This window comes from Chelonia mydas, chromosome 4, assembly GCF_015237465.2.
Source record: "Chelonia mydas isolate rCheMyd1 chromosome 4, rCheMyd1.pri.v2, whole genome shotgun sequence".
NCBI lineage: Eukaryota > Metazoa > Chordata > Testudines > Cheloniidae > Chelonia > Chelonia mydas.
The window spans coordinates 82,542,474-82,561,878 of record NC_057852.1 but is presented as its reverse complement, the minus strand read 5'-3'; the positions used below and the strand labels follow the sequence as shown (position 1 = coordinate 82,561,878).

Genomic DNA, 19,405 nt, shown 5'->3' with positions numbered 1-19,405 from the left:
AAATCAGTCTACGTATGTATTTAAAGTACTGGTTTTGAAAATAGGTGTTTTCTTCGTTTCCCATAGTTTGTAATGTTCTCTTGAGGAAATAAATGTTACATTTACAAGTCTATGAGTTTTGTCCCTTTTCTTAGTTAATGATCGTTTTAGGAAAAACTTTCCCTTCTGTTTCTGCACAAGTCAACCTGGTGATAAATTATTTACGTGGTATTTGTGAAAAGCATCATCATTAGTGCCTGCACGATTCTAGGACTAAAGTTTGATCGTTGCACCTCTGCTCACTGGATGGCTGTTTGTTTCAGCAAAACAAAACAAAAAGTGGTGGGACATAATCCATCAACACTGGTTGCTTATGCTTTTGTGTTTCAGAGTCAGATTGGTGAATTTATAAGAAAAATAAACAAACAAAACAAGCAAACAAAGAAAAAGGATGGTCCCTGTCAGATTAAAACTATTTTAAAGTGTGGTTCTACTCAAACAAGTGACTGTAACAATAGCACCTCACTAATCAGATTTCCTCCCAGTGTATTGTATCTGCTGACTTTAGTGACCCCAAAATATGTTTTTACTGCTTTTTACTTCTGTTAAGCCTGCGGAGCCAAGAGTGAGCTGGTTCTTATGCATTTGTTCTAGAAAGAATTGTTTATTATATTCTAACTATTTACACCTGCACAAAGCCATTAAAAACAATTGGTGTCATTGAGGGCCTATTTTAGACTGCAGAACCTTTATTACTGGTGATGATTTATTTGGGGGAGGAGGGAGGAATTCCCTTAATTCTCAGATCCCAGGTTGAGTTCGCAAAGCTGACAGAAGGAGGGAGGAGGAGATGGGTTTTTTTACCTGTAAACTGAACGTGCTTGATGCATAAAATTCAACAAAACAGAAAATCTTGAAACCTCTCCTCCTTTTTTATGCCATTTTTGTTAGCCATACTGTAAGTAAATGGTCCAGTTTTTTATGATAGAATAAAACAAACAAAAATGTATTAAATTAAATACATCTTCAAATCCTTTATGTAAATTTAAGACATATTTGAAATTTAATTTCCCCTTATTTGCCAAGAGTGAAATTCAGGAGTTTCCATTTCCTTTGCAGAAACTGAGATGACATTATAAAATGAACAGGCAGTGTTTTTGTTTTTTTTAGTTTGTTTTTTTTTAATTAAAGCTTTTGCTGATGGGTGTTAAATGAAGTATTACTTGGGATCCAACTTCTTGAATATCTCTTTAATGTAATCTTAGTTTTCATATGATGATACATTAAGAGTTACATAGCACTTTACAGGATTTAACTAATAGTCCCTTAATGGCCAAAGGGAGATGGTAGGGCACTATACTGTTTTATACTTGTAGAAACTGAGATAGCCAGGTTAACATGTGATTTGCTCACACAGTGAACTGGTAGCTGAGCTGAGATTTGAACACAGGTCTGCCAACGATGCTTTATCTAGGGGGTGATGCTGTTTGCATATGAAACCGTCTTATTTATGCTATTTACGTAAAGTTCTAAATTATTACATTTTTGGTCTTCTGTATTTTTTCCCCAAACGTTTCAATGGTACTTAACCTAGGCTAGACAAAACTGAAGTGATTTTAATCTGGAGATTCGAAACTCAAATAGAGCTGTTTAGAAATTCAAGCAGACAGTATCACAAGAGTCATCCAATGAAGTGAGCTGTAGCTCACGAAAGCTTATGCTCAAATTGGTTAGTCTCTAAGGTGCCACAAGTACTCCTTTTCTTTTTGCGAATACAGACTAGCATGGCTGCTACTCTGAAACCTATCACAAGAGTGCAAACTCAAAAAAGGAAGGAAGGAGAGCAATGAGAAGTGTTAATCATATTTTGTTCTATGATTCGTAGGATGACTGGGATTTTTAGATAGAGCCTCACCTACGCTTGGCATTTTTTGTTTAGTGTGGCACGGTAGCTGTGATCTCTTCAAAGACTCTCTAAGTAATTAAGCTGCCTTATGAAAATGTGTTACTGATGTGGCAAGTTTTGAAACATTACCGACTGTAAAATCACACCAATTTTCTAGAAATATCACTTGTTTCATCATTAGCTCAATAACGATTTTTTCATAAGGTTGTGTTTTCCCAAGATGCCTGACCTATCTCGCCCACTCTGTACAGAGTGTATGTATTGATTCACATGCAAAATCACAGTTAATATTGTAAGTTATTGGACTTTATTTGTGTGTGTTTCACTCAGCAAGAGCAGATAGAATAAAAAATAGGAAAATCTGATTGTAAAATGACACTCTCCTTTTCTGAACAAAAACTGACAGTTTTGTCAGAGCTCTCTTCCCTTATTCAGAAGATGGTCACCAACAGATAATAAGGATTTCAGAACAGACCTAATTACAGGCATAAACTACTTCAGTGCTCAATTAAACTTCATCCTTTACTTTTCCACCACTTTGGCATTCATTCTGTATTTCCTTCCTTTCTGACTTTAAGGTAAGTATGTAAACATGTTTAATTAGAATTTTTGAATTCATGTCCCCCATTTTCAATCTAAATTGTTTCCTGATATTGACACCCATAACAAACGTGGATGGGGATTTGAAGAGTGGCAAGAGGGAAACAAAGGAAACCTTTTAAAGTGTACTAGCATCCAGACAATATTGAAAATGTATTCTATCAAAATACATTGATAGCTGGATCATTGAGCATACTTATCCTTACCTAAGTACAGAAAGTAACTTGATTTTAAAACACTACAAAACCCATGATTAGCAAAAGTCATGTTGTGCCCTTCATCTGTACACACAGGGTGCAATCCTGGCCCCACTGAAAAGTTACTGAGAATTTGGAGCCAGTGTTCACCCACATTCTCTGTTGATATTAATGGGAGTTTGCTGCGTGCATGTCCGTGGAAGCATTGGGCCTTATTACTGTGCCCTCTGCCCCAACTTAATAAAGACACATCTTTGAGTTAATACTAGAGCTGAGTAAACATTTTTGGAGCAGTAGTGTCTTTGCTGAAAAATTCAGGTTTGGTCAACCTGAAATTATTTGAGAATTTGACATGAATTTGCCAAATAGTTTTGGCAACCCAAAAACAAAAGTGGGAGAAAGGGGAAGGCTTCTTCCCTTTTAAAGCAGTTAGCTGAATGGTTAGGGCATTCACCTGGGATACGGAGATCTGTGTTCAATTCCACTCTCTGCCTGATGTGGAAAAGGGATTTGAACTTGGATCTTCCCCATTTGAGTGGAGCCCTCTATCCACCAAACTATGGAGTATTGTAACTATGGAGAATCAATCTGTCCTGTTGAACCTGCTCCACTTTGCATAAATTGGAGCAAGAGTTTGAACTTGACTCTCCCACAGCCTAGGTGGGTGCCCTAATCACCAGGCTATAGAGTCATTTTTACTCTTAATTCCCAGGTCCAATAGCTGTTAATTGTGATTCAAAGAGGCAATGAGTTGTCATTCATAGTTCAAATCCATGCTCCAGTGACTTTAGTTATTTATACACAGTGGAATAGCTTCAACAGGACAGATTGAGATAGACCTACAGCATTATATCCTGTAGCACAATGGCTAGGGTACGGTCCTGTAACATGGGAGACCCAAGGTCAAATTCCTGCTCCACATCAGGCAGAGTGTGGAGTGGAACCCAGGTCTTCCACATCCCAGGTAAGTACCCTAATCACAGTGCTAACGGTTACAAGTGAGACTGCTGCCTTCTCCTCCTCCACCTGGAAAAAATATTTTTTCAGTTGATTTGTTTGTCCCTAAATTGATTTTTTTTCAGTTTGCTGGGGGGGGAGTTTGCAATTTTTCTATTCAGTTTGACCTGAACTGATTTTTTTTTTCCATTTTTTTTGAATTTCCAGTGTACTAAAACATCAGTTATTCACCCATCTCTATTCAGGACCGCACTAAACATTCAGAATGTTTGTGTTTAATAGTGTGTAAAGGGTTTGATTTACATTGCAGCAGAGCAACTATCCTATTCAGATAAATGTTTAAATACTACTTATTTCTTTAGGAAAATGGATACCAGTAAAGAGTTAAATGCAAAGAATGGTGTGTGTGTGTGTGTGTGGCTGTCAGAGAGAGAGAGAGATTCTAAATCCAGAGGTGTTATATTTCCTTTGTTGGCATTAGTTTCTGCTGAATTTACAGGATATATATGGTGAAGACTAAACCCTTCTGTTAACAGTCTGAAGTATTTTAACAGAACTGTGTGGCATGCAACATCAGAAAACTTAGTCAAAAGATTATTAGAAAATGATTATTAATACAGCAAAGCATATTAATTTTAAGTATATTGCTTACTTCTCTGTTTCCAAAATGTATCAATCAACTTCAGTTGCAGAAAAGTCTAACCTGACAAATTTCACAAATGGTAATGTGCAGAGGTAGGTTAGACCTTGGACTCCTAGTTTGGGGCATTTATTTGCAGTAAAGATGGGATATGTTAGTGTATATTTGCCTTATGATGTAAGCCTTTACTGGCAGTATTTGGCATTCACTAGTGTCGTTCCCAGGGTTCACCTTATGGAGTTAGGTCTGCATGCCACTCTTGAAAGGAAGGGTTTCCCAGTCTTGTGGAGTAGGTGGAGTCTGAGAATCTTAAGGATCCACAGGGCAACACAAAGCATAAGCACGTGGATCTCTTAGAATGACTTTACTATTCACTGTGGTCTCTGGTGGGCTCCTCCCTGCCCTGTTCCCCAACCCCTCAATAGCAAGACACTTCAGCAGCTGAGCTGGCACTCTCTGTTCTGCTCTGCCTTTTTCTGTGAAGGTGGTTGTAACTGCAGAAAGAAGGCTAGAGGTTCAATCCCGTCTCAGATTTTCAGTCAGAGGGGTCTCAAGATGCTCATGCTTCATAGAGCAGTTCATTCCCCGCTGCATATGTAAAGTTTCCTCAGAAGCACTTTATGGGCTCCCCAGAACAAGACGTACAGCAGAGCTGCTGCTTCCCAAAGTTCTATCTAAATATTTGCTCCTTTTGCCTACATAAGGGGAGGAAAGCATCTGGTCCCTCATTTGTTCATTTCCATTTAACAATTCCAAGCTGCTCCCTAGCGTGCAGGTGACAAGAAAAAGGATGGAATGATCAGCCTCAGCCAAGAGGCTTGGTAAATGCTTTGTCTTTGCGTGTATGAAATGTTTGAAGCTTGCCAGTGTTCACAGCTCTATACTCTGTGTGGGAAGATGTAACTCTGAGGAACTGAATACACAGTCTGTGCATCTGACTCCCCCCCTCCCCCCCCCCCATGTATAGCTCTTCTATAGTTTTCTGTTTTTTCTTCAGATTTTTTCTGTTTTCTTTCTTCATTAATGTACTTAATTAATTCCCAATCTCTTTGGACTGTATGGTGGCCATATATTTAACTATAAGTAAGGCTATGATTTAGTCACAGAGGTCTCGGCAGTCATGGATTCCATTACTTTACTGGACCTCTGTGACTTCTTTGGCAGCTGAAGCTGGGGTTGCGGCTGGGGCTGGAGCCGGGGCCATGCACCCCTGTTCCAGTGTGGGGGTACCAGCTTCTGCCAGGGCCTGCAGCTGGGGCCACGTGTCCCTGCCCTGCGGCTTGCAGTGAGGGCTGCAGCCCACCACGTGCACGTGCCCCTGCCTTGCAGCTTGTACACTTATTTTTAGGCTTTTTTAGTAAAAGTCACAAACAGGTCAGGGGCTCTGTGACTTTTTGTTTATTGCCTGTGACCTGTCTGTGAGTTTTACTAAAAATAACCGAGGCAAAATCTTAGCCTTAACTGTAAGTACCCATTGTATATATTACTAAAAGCTATTATAATTATTATGGGGAGGGGGGAGGCACATACAACAAAATGGGAGGAACGGTCAGCAAATGTTAGATAGAAAAAAGTACTCACTACAATGGAAGAATGAAATTGCTGGAAAACCGAGGACAGTTTTGACCAAATTGAAAGGATTGTGATTTATGCTAGCCATTTCTTGAAGAATAATAGTCGTCTGTATAGTTGACAGGTATTGTCATATATAGGAGTTACTCATATTATTTAGACGTGATTGTCCATTTTTGTTGGTGTATGTAGGCTAGAATTCTTTTGTGGCAGAGTATTTGCTAGCTATGCCAGATATAGAATTCTACTTCTATTGGCATTTCTATGTAAGTAAAACTGGAAACTTATTGATGTTCATTTTTTGAGTTTCAGGCTCTACTTCTGTCAGGGCTGTGACACAAAATAGATTTTTTTTCAGTGTAGCAATTAAGTTTTCATTAGTTGATAAGTTTGTGATGCTTTTGTTATGAAAGGTGTGTTTATAATTAAAAAAGAGGTATAATAGAACTGGTAATTAGGAGACCTGAGTTCTATTCTTGATTCTTCCACTGATTTACTGCAAGATCTTGAGCAAGTCACTAACATCTCCATACTTCAGTTCTACCAAGAATAATAGTACTTACCCATAATTGCAAAGTGCTTAGAGATCCTCAGATAAGAGGTGCTGTGGACCTGCATTTTGGTGCAGGGGCCCTGGCTCTGCTTCAACCCCAGCTTGCCCCACTCTGCCTGCCTGGTGCTCCAACCGGGGGCACGGTCGAGGGCTTACCCAGCTCCCTCCATCAGCCCAGTGCTTCTGCCAAGGAGTGGGGTCGGGGCTTGTGGTGGGGTGCCCGTTTTTCTGGGGGCCCCCAATTGGCTGGGGCCCCTGGGCACACCCCTTTGGCCCAGTGGCTATTTCACCATTGGGAGTAGGGTGAGCTTCAGGCGACCCAGTGGAGGCACAGGAATCCTCAGAGAGGTAGGCCTGCCACTTGGGGAGCCAGGCCCAGTGTGGGACTGGGCCAGGGGCCATTACCGCTAGAGAGCAGCTTCTCTTCCCAGAGGTGGGAGTGGACCTGGGGCCCTAGGCGGCCCTAGCCAGAGTATCCATCACTCCCTGCAAGATGGACTGGTAATGGTCGAATGGAGGTGTGCCCAGATCCCTTTCTCTCTCTCTCCCTGCCCTCTGCCCCCCCCCCCCCCCCAGTCATTTGCTGCCCACCCAAATGTCCCATCTTGGCTACGCCACTGGTATGGTGGTGGTATTATTTTATTTCATTTTCACATGATGTGTCTCAATGACTAATGTCATTAACCTAACCCTAGGAATGATTAATTTGGGTAGGACCTCTTCCTAGTCAGATATTAGTGTCTCTATTCCATTCTCTTTCTCCTTGGCCTCTCCACTGCTTTGGATACTATTGATCGAACCTTTCTTCTTGACATCATATTCAAAATGCTCGTCGCTCTCCCCATTCTCACCATGACTCACTCACATAACCTGGCGTTTGTCTTTGGCTCCTCTCTCCCTGTTGCAATACCAAGCCATGTGCAATGCCCATTACATCTTCCCCCATAACATCTCTAACATCCACCCATTTCTTTTTTTCTCTACAGCTAAAAATGTTTGGCTCCATGTCATCTCCTTTCTTGATTACTGTGAACTCCTCCTTATGTGTCTGCACCATAGATTTCCTCTGGTGGCCAACTAAACCAACTTTAAAGCTGTTTTGCACTAGTAGAGCAGCTTTAATCTGACACAGGAGAGGATCAGTGCCTAGTCTTGAGTCCTAGATTAGCTGTCTTCTGCGAAAACGATTGACAGACATTACAATTGACTTATGAGTGAATACCCCCCTGCAATGAGTGGGGTCGGTTCACATATGTCTTTGTATGTGAGATGTAGACATGCAATTCCTATGGACTCATAGTAGCTGTACAGATGTATCTGAGAACAAAATTGGATCTGCTGTCTAGACACTAAAACAGCTCTACTTTGGTTCACATTCCAAGGGATATCTTCACAATTACAGACTAGAAACTTTTTTTTAATGAAAATTTAAATTCTGCAGACTTGTATGAGACCACCAAAGAAGACGTCCGGGTTGGGCATATCGCTGATTACTGGCTCAGTCTCCATCACAATTACTTTTCTGCAAGGACTGATAAATTACTCTTTTATATTTACAGGGCTAATTATAACCACATCAAGAAAGCTAGACCGAGAACAGCAAAGTGAACACATACTGGAGGTAAATGATTCTTTTAGATCTCTGAAATATAACAACTGCATAGAACATAGAACCCATTAGTTTACAAGGAATATAATGTTTACCATATGAGCTACTCTACATAATAAATTCAGGAAACAGAATTAGAGAGAGAAATTAATCCTTATTTTTAATAGATAACAATTCACGGAACTAAGCACCTGATAGTAACCAAGTGTGTCAATATTGTTATTTTTAGAACAGATGCAAGACAGAACTAACATGCATGCTAATTTTTTAACTCAAAACTGAGGTGGTGTGGTTCTTCCAAATATGGTCTGAGATCAGAGGCATTGCTGTGGAAATACTTTGGTTTTCTTTTCTCCTTTTTGCTGTCTATAAATGTGAGAATAATTGTTTCATAACTGTCTTTGGCTCAATGTGTCTGTATATCTCCGAAAGGACAAATGCAGACCTTTAATGTTAAAATATATGGATGATATGTTAGAAGGATGACATGGTATTTTTCCACCTATTGTAACACAATTATCTGTCACATTCAAAATTTAAGGATAATTCTGCTTGGGAACCTGCATTTTAACTTGAACATATGTCTGGTAAGTTAATAGGTAAAATATTAAACATGTGTCTTGTGGATTCAGAGTCCAGTAATCTAGGTATGGAAACCCTTGGCCATTTCCTTTACTTACTTATATCTGCTTTTAAAGGATGAGCTGGAGTTTAGTGCTCAGCTAATACCATCTATTCGCTTTGGAAAACATTATTTAGAAAAGAAACTCAAAACATTGTGCTATATATAACCTAAATATACAACTATATCAATATGTTGTACTGTTACTGTGCGTGCTGCAGTTTCTCTGACATGAAACTACCCAAATTTACATTTGTACACAAACCTGTAAAAGTGTAGACCCTGTCCTTTAGTCAACTTCATTAAATGTGATTTGCCAACTAGTGCATCTGTTCCCACTTCAAGAGTTGATCTACAGTTTCTGGGCAGATGAAATACTTTTGATCCAGAAATACAATAAAAGGATGCTTGTTTTTTTACTTTTTCTAGTACAATGCTTTGTTAACAATCAATAATTGTGCTGTTACTTGAACTTCTCAACACGATTTATAAGCATTATAAACGTTAATTAAACCTCATGCAACCCCTGGGTAAGAATTACTGTAATCACTCAACCAGAGGGTGGCTTTTTGTTTTAATTAGTGGGGTGGGTTAATTAGCATCAGGTAGAAGTACAGAGCTGATTGCACCTTTGTTGAAATAAGAAAATCTGTCTGTGGTGACCAGTGTTTGCGTGTAAGGGTGGATGAGTCAAAGCTCCAGTTACATGCTCAGGAAGGGGAGTTTGCTTCCTGCTCCCCCCCTCAGTGTATCCCCCCAATATAGGTAGTCTGTGCAGGGGAGTAAGAAGGCACTTTCCACCCCGAAACCCTCCTCATAAACACATACGTTGACTCACAATCTTGTCCAAACTAAGTTTGAGAGCTCATTCACATGTAACATCATAGTATCTGTTCCATTGGCCTTCATATTACAGGTCCCTGTTTTCTTCATCTGCCCAGTAAGATCTGGGGTTTTGTTAGATGGACACGAATCTTGCAGAATATGTGTTAGATGAGCCCTTCTTCTGTCTGTCTTATCTCATCACCTTTATTGATATCCCAGAGTTTCATCACCCTGAATTTCTGTCTGATCAGGTTTTGTTTTGTAGGCTATATTTAATATCCCATCCAGTATATTTCCGTTTCTTCTGGTTCTTTTGTACTTGTAAATGCGAAAGATGGTTGAAATTTTATCTTATTGTTTAAATTCTTGGATTACTTAGTGCTCCCACACCAGTCTTGCTTTCTCAGTGCTGTCATGGCACAGTGCTGATTCCAACATCCACAGTGAAGGCACTGATATTCACAGTATATCTAATACTTCACTGGGCATTTACTTGTTCCTGAGCTCTAAGGAGATAAAAAGGGACTGCAGTGTTAGCTAGGGAAACTAACAATAGGGCAGCATCATCAATCTTGGGTTTAATCAAAACTTAGAAAGACACTAAGCCTCTAGAAGGATTCTATGAAAAAAATGCAAGAAATAAACTAAACTAGATATACTGGTGAACTTATTCCCAGATATCATCTGTGGTCCCCTGCATGCTACCTACAGCACAAGAGATCTTCACAATGTGCTGGTTGTTCACTCCATCTTCTTGACCCCCGTCTACATCCATGAAGCGGCGGGTTGAATTTAGCCATTCAGTTCCAATTGCAGGGCCAATTTTTGCTATCAATTTAGTTTTCTTATCACCTTTGGAGACAATAGGATTACGCAGCTCTAACAATAGGGCAGAATTTAGGTTGCAGAATATTTTACTGGTAACAATGAACAGGAAGATTCACAGCTTGATTTACAGAGCTCAGATTGAATGTGCAAGTGTGATGTATTGGTTGGAAAAATCATCTTTGTCCATGTAAATCTGCAAAGCCATTGCATTATCCGCCTTTAAATCGCTTCCTAAAACCCACTTATACAGTGTTCCCTACAAAACTGTTGGGATTGGTTACACAGCTGCTGTTTGTGCCCACTGCTTATTACACTGGTTATAATCATGTCAATGTTCCTTTGTTCCCTATTTTTCTCCATTATTTGTTGTATGCATCTTTTGTTGTCCTGTATTTCCATAGATTTCAAGGCCAGAAGGCCACTGTGATCATCTAGTCTGACCTCCTCTGTAACACAGTCCATAGAACTTCCCCCTTCTTCCATTTGTTACATATTATAATTTTTTAAAATTTTCATAGCTGCCTTCACTTGCCTTCTAAACCAGGTGTTATTTTAACCTGTATGGCCTTCTTCCTCAATTGTGAGGTTGTGGCTAGTTGAGCATCTGTAAAGTTTCTTTAAACAATTCCCAGTTATCATTCCCACTTTTCTGATTAAATTCTTCCTCCCCAGCTGAGTTGGCTTCAAAGTTGTTTTCAACTTTGTGCAATTGCACGTTGTAAAGCACCAAACATATTACTGGTTTGGATTTTGTTTGGTTTGCATATTATAAATGTGATCAAATCATGATCACTTGTACCTAAGCTACCATTAATTTTTAGTTGTGTGATCAGTTCTTCTTTGTCAAGACAAGGTCTAACAGAATTCGCCATGTTGGGTGCAGCACTTATTGAGTTAGGAAATGGTCATCTATTATATTTAGAAATTCCAAGGATGTTTTAGTACTGGCAGCATGAGACCTTTAACATATGGCACTCAGATTGAACCCCCCCGATGATCACAGAGTCCCCCCCCTCCCCCCCCCCACGTTATAGATAGGTGTTTGAGGAAGTCATCCTGTTCCCTAGTGTGAAATGGTGATTGGTAGCAGAGGCCAGCTAATACCCATATTGTGTTTTATCTATTAGGACATTGATTCATGAGTTTTTGAGATCATTCTGAGTTGCCAGTGGCTTGGGAACAAATAATGCCATTTTTGATATAGAGTGCTACTCCCCTCCCCTTTTGACCATTCAGTCCTTCCTAAATAGGTTATAACCATTGATTTTAGTATTCCATTCATGCAGATCATCCCACCAGGTTTCAGTAATACCAACTGGATCAAAATTTATGCTAATAAATGAGCAACTGTGAGACCTCGTGTTTATTACCCAGGCTGCTAGCTAGCATTGGTGTATTGGCAACTAAAGAATTTCTTCTCATCATGTCCTTTGGTTCTTTTGATTAATTTTGTTCTCAACATTTCAGTTTTGTGCTTCCTCCTCATATCCTCTTTCTCTTCATTCACTCCTTTTGTTTTTAGTTTAGCACCCTCCTGATTGCTCTAGCCAGCCTGTCCCCAAGGATATTGGCCCCCTTCTAATGAAATGGAGGTCACTGAAAGTATACAGCCCCCTCTCCCATAAAAGGTAGATCAGTCTTTCACAACATCAAAAGCCTCCTGCCTATGCCACTTACCAAGCCAGTGGCTCACTTCCAGAATCTTCTGCCTTCTGTCTTCCTTTGCTCGTGGGTCAGGAAGGATCTCTGAGAAGATTGCATGTACACTCTTCTTCTTTGCAAGCTTCTGAGTTCCCTAAAGTCATCTATGATCTCTGATATGACCTGCTACACAAATTGTAAGCTCTTTGGAAGAGAGATCATCTTTCCATTATCTGTGTAAACAGTGTTTAGCGCAATGTGGCCCTGATCCTTGATTTGCCTCTGGTCGCTACCACAATACAAATAAAAGATAATAACAAATAACTTGTAAACAGAGCAAATTTGATCTGAAGTAATTTCAAGGCAATAGGACACGATTTTTAGATTAAGACTTCACCTAGCATTATATAAATATTGCTTACTGTAATGTGCTCTATGCAAACAATAATAATAAAAGTACCGATTCCTCTTTGATTTTGGTTATTGGTTATCTCCTTGTATTGGTATACCTTCTCCTTTAGTTCTCCTTTTCCCTTTCTAGGCCATTGTGACCTAACCAATAAAGCGGTAAATTAGAGTCTGCAAAATATCAAAGGAAAAATTATTTACCATTATACTATAATGAAAGCCAAAATGTCTGAAATAGACATTTCCCCATTTTGTTAATTTTATGCTGATAACCTTGAAAACAGGTTGGGAAGAAACCCAGAAATTCACAGAATGGTGGCAATATAATATGCAGCTCAAGCCAAGGGCTGTGCATCTGGCTAATTAATTGAGCGTTGAAAAGTTGTCCAGATTGGTTGGAGGGTTTATTCCTTGTGTGCGATTAAAATTGATCCTTGATTGCACTCTTGTTTGCATAGTAATAAATAATGTGCTCCATTCTGTTTTGTTTCTAACATTTCCCTATTTTATACGTGTGTATTAAATGGTGTGTTTTTTTTTTTTTAAACATAGCTGATTTAATTTAGGCTGTCTTCATGTTGTCCTTTACTATTTGATCTTACCTTTCATATCGCTAAAAGTGATACTTTTGTCTCAAAATTCACATTTAAACAATTGTTTTACTTAGTTATTAGTAACACCTAAGAAACCTACAACTGATATAGTTTTCAGATTGTATTTGACTTTCTTCAGTTTTGCAACTTATTTTGTTGGGCAGGTATAATGCTATTTTTTTTGCAAACAGATCTGTTGTTTTGTACAACCTTGGCATTGCCTATTTTCTTGTTTCCAGTGTGATTTCATCATGCTTCAGCTTTACTCTAGAAGCCACTGTGCAGTTTTCTCCATTCACCTTCTTAAGAGAAATAGTATTTAATAGTGCAGGAAAGCTGCTATATATTTGGATATGATGATGAGTAAATATAATTTATATTGTTTAATGTATTTGTCATTGATAAAAATGAAGAAGTGTAAGTGCTTAGATTTATTATTTATGCTTACAGATTGTATTATACAACATTTCCAATCCCATCCTTACCCAGAAGTCAAACAACCCTTCCCTCTTCATGGGTAGATAGAGTGAAATCATATCCGCAGTGAAGTCAATGGCCTAGCTCCCGTTTCATATTGAGATTCCAATCTGATGTGCTCCTCTCCCAGGATCTTGTTTTATATTCATGATCTCCTTACCTCCTGCATCATTTTCATATTCAGACTCCTGAGGTCATCCAACTAATTTGTGAAAGGATCTGGAAGAAAACCCTTTGTTCTCCCCTATACTGAACCCCACACCAATATTCTCCATAATACCACAGCAAACAGCTGAGCAGCAATCTTCCCTAGAGCAAATCCTCAACAGTATTGCAGCAACCTTCTACCAAAAGAAGTTTCTCTCACAGACAGACTCCTTCTCCCCCATAAAATCCCATATAGAATTAAAATCCCATAAAGAAATTTCCCCCAGAACCTACTGGCATAGTCCTTGGGTTTTGGTTTGCTTTTTTCCATCAAGCAAGTATCCATTCGGATAAAGTGAGCATATTCCCCGCTATCAGTTTCCTGGGATTACATACAGGTGACCCTCAGGCATTCCTGTGTGTTTCCTTTATTATAACAAAGAAGGTAAAGTAAAGACATAGAACACAAAGGCAAGGAAAGAGAACCAAGAAGGGAAAAAAGAGAGGCAAAGGAAAGAAAACTAGTAGAGGACACAACAGATAATATGAAAGAAGAGACTGCTTCTGTGGGTCAAAAAAACACTCTGTATTATTGTACGTGTTTTGTAAGAGACATAAAAGGCAAAAAACAAAAAGGAAAACCTGAGAAACTGAAAAGAGAAACTAAGGGACGAAAAGAGAATGAGAGAAAGAAGAATGAATGGAGCAAGGTTTAGATCTGTTTTCACGAACATTGTTCTATAAATCTTCATTCTGTTTGTCTGGAAAACTTCCACAACATCAAGTGGAAGGCATGGGGCAGATGGGCAATCGCAGAATACTTATGAGACTTAAATTGCTGCTGTTGATTTTGTACTGGTATTGTTTTTTAAGAATGCTGATCATGCTAGCAGCTAAATTCTCCCCCATTACCACCCAATTTCTAAACGTATTGGTTGTGTAAAAGGCTGTAGATACAACATACAAACATTGAGCCTGACTCCCTAGCTGTTACATTAATGGAACTGTTCACATGAGTGACAGTTGCAGGGTCAGGAGAATTAAACTCAAATCTGTTACCTCTTTTACAACAGATATTAAAGTAATTTAAAATACATATTTAACACCACGTTGTTTGTAATGCTCTTTAGATGTGTTAAATTCATCTATACATTTGGTACTTTTCCACTTCATAGCTATTGATTTCCTCTTTGCTTTCTAAATAAGTTGAAATTAACATAACATTTTTATTATTTATTTGTGCATCAGTATCCTCAATAATGTCAGGTCAGCCCTGGAAGTAATGTTGAGAAAGATCACTTAGCTTTGTGGCCTTTCTAGAAATTGTGACTGCTGGGAGAGTAGGGGTAGATTTTCATTCCCATTTCCTTTAAGTTCGGGAAATACGTGTTCTGTGCCTAGTATTTTTTAAAAAAATATTATCTTTTTAATGTTAATTCGAACTGGATAGTGCTTTTATGTCTTAGTGTTGCTATCTTTTAATGTATAATTCCGTCAAATGTTTAAAGTTATGCACTTCCTATAAATTGCATCTTTTGAACAGGGAAATCAAGCCAATAATCGCAAAATAAAACCTTTAAGAAAATACTATGCTAAAAATATATATAAAAATGTTACTACAATAAAGCCATTAACTGAAAAAGTGTATTAGACTTGCTCACTGTTGCTGACATTCATGAAGTTAGTATTTCAACTAGAATGCTGGAAAATAATGCAGTTGCTTTAATGTGTACCTATTAACTCCTACATGACGCGCTTCAAGCGTCAAAATGTTAGGACAAAAAGCTGAATAAATCAAGTGCTTTTTTAAAATATTCATTGAATATAGTTAGCCAGCGTTCTTTGAGTAAACATAGTTGAGGAATTATTCTATGGTTAGAATAGAAATCTGTGTTTCTGAAGGGTATTGGATAAAAAAATTCATTAGCATAATCTTGAAAAGACCATGCTTGAGTTGAAGACTAACCTTATAATCTTTTCTTATAAAAATAGGTAACCATTACGGACAATGGTATTCCTGCAAAGTCAGCTATTGCCCGGGTGGTTGTGAAAGTCTTAGATGAGAATGACAATAAACCTCAGTTTTTGCAAAAGTTCTACAAAATCAGGCTTCCAGAGCGTGAGAAACCAGAACGTGAGAGAACTGCCAAGAGAGAACCTATTTATCGGGTTATAGCTGCAGATAAAGATGAAGGGCCCAATGCAGAGATATCTTACAGCATTGAAGATGGTGATGAACATGGCAAATTTTTTATTGAACCGAAAACTGGAGTGGTATCATCAAAGAAGTTTTCTGGAGCAGGAGAATATGATATTCTTTCAGTGAGTCAAGATCTCATATGCCATGAATTTGTTAAAGTGCTCTTTTATCTGTGCTTTCATCACTTGTTATTCAGTAGCTGATGCATGAGTGTTTCCAGTGTTTGCAATTTAACAAGTGTCAGACAATACTCGATACTGGACCAGAAGGTTCCTCCCCCAAACTGTGAATTCAACTGTCACTTACATTGAGATCATGAATCCCAACAGCGCTTTTCTTTTCAAGAGCTAGGTTGATGGTGACATATTGCAGAAATGAAAACAAAAGCAACTAAGCTTTAACTTTCTTCAAGGAAGCTAGTGAAATAAGTGTGAAATTTATGATAACCAAAAGTACAAACCTGTGAGGAGCTGAGTGCCCTCAACTCCGACTGGCTTCACGGGTGTTTGAGGGCACATAGCACCTTTCAAGAGGCACTCAAACCTTTTCAGATCTGTTTGCTAGCGATGCGCATATTTGGGCTTTTTTTGTTACATTTTCATTTTTGTGATACAGAGATTACATGATTGCTTTAGCACAAAAGTTGTCTTTTTTTTGTATTTCGTAGATTAAGGCTGTGGATAATGGTCGCCCACAAAGGTCCTCAACTACTCGGCTTCATATAGAATGGATTTCAAAACCCACCCCGCCCAGAGACCCCATTTCTTTTGAGGAAACATTTTTTTCCTTTACGGTCATGGAAAGTGATCCAGTAGCTCACATGATAGGTGTAATAGCTGTTGAACCTCTTGGCATACCACTCTGGTTTGACATTACCGGTAAGGAGGCCTTAAAGTTATTCATTATTAATATATATTGGTGAATGTTGTGCTAGCTGATATTTTGCATTATTCCTTGCAGCCTTTTTGTCTTACCCTAGCTCACAACCTTATAAGGGGTTGAAATTCTCTATCTGTAAACATAAAATATAACACTGCAACATTCTGCTATGACAGTTTTGAAAATGACGTGCAGATATTTTGTATGTAAACTAAGTGGGATTAAGTTAATCCTAAAGTTTGTGGTGGGGGAGGGGAAGCAATGAAAAATGGCTCTTCTGTGTGCTAGTCAGGGTTGTTGCATCTAAAGATGGATTCACCTGTGGGAGAGAGTAGGCAGTGTTCACGTTGCTTTCTTACACCCAACCCTAGGCTCATCCAGGAGACGGAAGCTTTAAAGTGCTGCCAATTCTTGGAGCCAAACTAATAGCTTCTAATAGGCATTTTGCCCCACTGCAACTCCCCTTCGTACCCCATTTTGGGTTGAATTTCTGCCACTGAGGGGCAGACACTGTGCTGGTAGAGTGAAATGGGCCCATAGGTGATGGAACTAAGGGTTCGGGGGGTGCTGCCGCAGCCCCTGGCTTTCCCCAGACAGCTCTGCATGGCCCCACCAACACTCCGCCTCCCGGCACTCTGCTGCAGCTCTTCCGCGGAGGATGGGGGGGGGATTGTCGAGGCTCTGGCCACCTGCCCCGGGTTCCAGGGCTGGGAGCCATACCGCCTGCCCTTCCAGAGCTCTGGAGTTGGGGGCACTTGGGTGGGCTGTGGGGGAGAGGGAGCTAGCAGCCATGGAGGTTGGCCCTCTGGGCTCCAGCAGGGGAAGAAAGGGAGAAGAGAGGGACCACGGGCAGAAGGAGTAGTCTGGGCCGCGGGCTAGCCTCCCTGAGCCCAGGATTCACCCATCACTAATGTCCAGCACCCCAATTTGGACCCAGTAACTGCAGGGTTATCTGCTGGATACCCCAAAATGCAAGCGTGTGGGGAGAATTCAACATGAAACCAATATTAAAAATAACTTATTTTGCCACTTACGTCTCTCAAAATCAGAGATTGCCAGCACCTGCTTCTGGAGATATCCCATGATGCACTATTGCTAGACATGTCACAACCTATCTAATCCGTACATATTCTAGGAGTGGGATTTTCAAAGGCATCTGCGGGGATGAGGCACCAAACTCGGTGTAAAGTCAGTGGGAGCATATGCAAACCAGTAAAGTTGGTTTCCTAACTGCCTTACTTGCCTTTGAAAATTTTAGCCGTGTGTATGGAGCTGGACTGTTTTTGAGTTATGAGGAAAGAATTTCAAGAATAGTCCTATTTAGTTTTAATTTAGGCTGGCTTCATGTTCAAGTGAGATTTGTGGTGGTTGTGATGCAGTTGTTACCATTAAATATTTACCGAACCATACACTTGTGTGGGACTTTATAAAGAATTTTAAAAGACAGGTCGCTGTCCAAAGATTACAATCAGATTTCAACAAATGCATGAAAATAAACAAAGGGAAGGGGTAGAGAAGTCTTCTGCCCTACACACCTATCTAGGGGAGAGAGGAAGCATAGACGCCCCCTTGCATCCCTCTAAAGGCTGATTGCATTTTTGGTAACTGCATATGGGAGAGAACAAGCAAGGGACTGTTATTCCTATCCCCATGCACATGTGGGTGGACAGTGGAGGGGAATAGGTAAGTGAAGAGATGGGCGGGGGTGGGATATAAGCAGAGATTTGAGGCTACTCCTATCAGTGTTCCAGTTGAGCCAGTCGGTCAGTTGAGCCAGTGTGATGGGAAAAGAAATCTCCTGCTGGCCACAGGCGGACAGAAGAGAACCATGAAAGGAAAGAATCATAGAGACGTAAGTGGGAGATGGTTTCAGCAGTGGTTAACAGAGAGCAAGAAAAATAAGTCCAGAGAAAAGACCTTAGACTAGGAAAGAAGGAGGTTATGGGTGACTTTTATAAGGCAGTTTCAGTGGAGTAAAGCAATAGTATTTGCTGGGATGTCTCATGAAACAGGATCTTGTGACCCCTGGTTTTGGAACATGCTATACTTAGGGCTCTGCATATTCACAGCCATGAAAGATGTGTCACAAACGATAAAATCTGGTCTTTTGTGTGCTTTTACCCTATGCTATACAGATTTCATTCGGGAGACCAGTGTTTATGAAATTGGGGGTCCTGCCCAAAAGGTAGTTGCAGGGGTGTGTCAAGGTTATTTTGGGGGGAGGCACAGTGTAGCCACCCTTATTTCTGCGCTGACTTCAGAGCTGGGCGGCCAGAGAGCGGCAGCTGTTGGCCAGGCGCCCAGCTCTTAAGGTAGCGCCCCACCAGCAGCAGCGCAGTGATAAGGGTGGCAATACGATACCATGCCACCCTTACATCTGTGCTGCTCCCTTCAGAACTGGGCGGCTGGACAGTGGCGGCGGCTGACTGAGGGCCCAGCTCTGCAGGCAGCAGTACAGAAGTAAGGGTGGCAATACCAAACTATACCATCCTTACTTCTGCGCTGCTGCTGGGTGGCTCTGTCTTCAGAGCTGGGCTCCCAGCTAGCAGCTGTCGCTCTGCAGCAGCTCAGCTCTGAAGGCAGAGCTGCCACCAGCAGCCGCGTAGAAGTAAGGATAGCAATATCGCAACTCCCACTACCATAACCTTGTGATTCCTCTCCACCCCCCACACACCTTCTTTTTGGGTCAGGACCCCTACAATTACAACACCATGAAATTTTAGATTTAAATAGCTGAAATCATGAAATTTATGATTTTTAAAATCCTATGAC

The 19,405-nt window shown here is 40.1% G+C and overlaps 1 protein-coding gene across 7 annotated transcripts in view; it reads left to right on the top strand.

Annotated features, from left to right (window-relative positions):
* Positions 1-19,405, top strand: part of FAT1 (FAT atypical cadherin 1) — a 147,843-nt gene that overhangs the window by 74,548 nt on the left and 53,890 nt on the right. For all 7 annotated transcript variants that reach the window (XR_006290766.1, XM_037897665.2, XM_037897667.2 and 4 more), the window contains 3 exons: positions 7,964-8,025; positions 15,547-15,876; positions 16,422-16,632. Coding sequence is in view for 6 of the 7 variants with exons in the window: in XM_037897665.2 (XP_037753593.1) it covers positions 7,964-8,025; positions 15,547-15,876; positions 16,422-16,632 (603 nt within the window). In the remaining variant the exon portion in view is untranslated. The remainder of the gene's footprint in view (positions 1-7,963; positions 8,026-15,546; positions 15,877-16,421; positions 16,633-19,405) is intronic.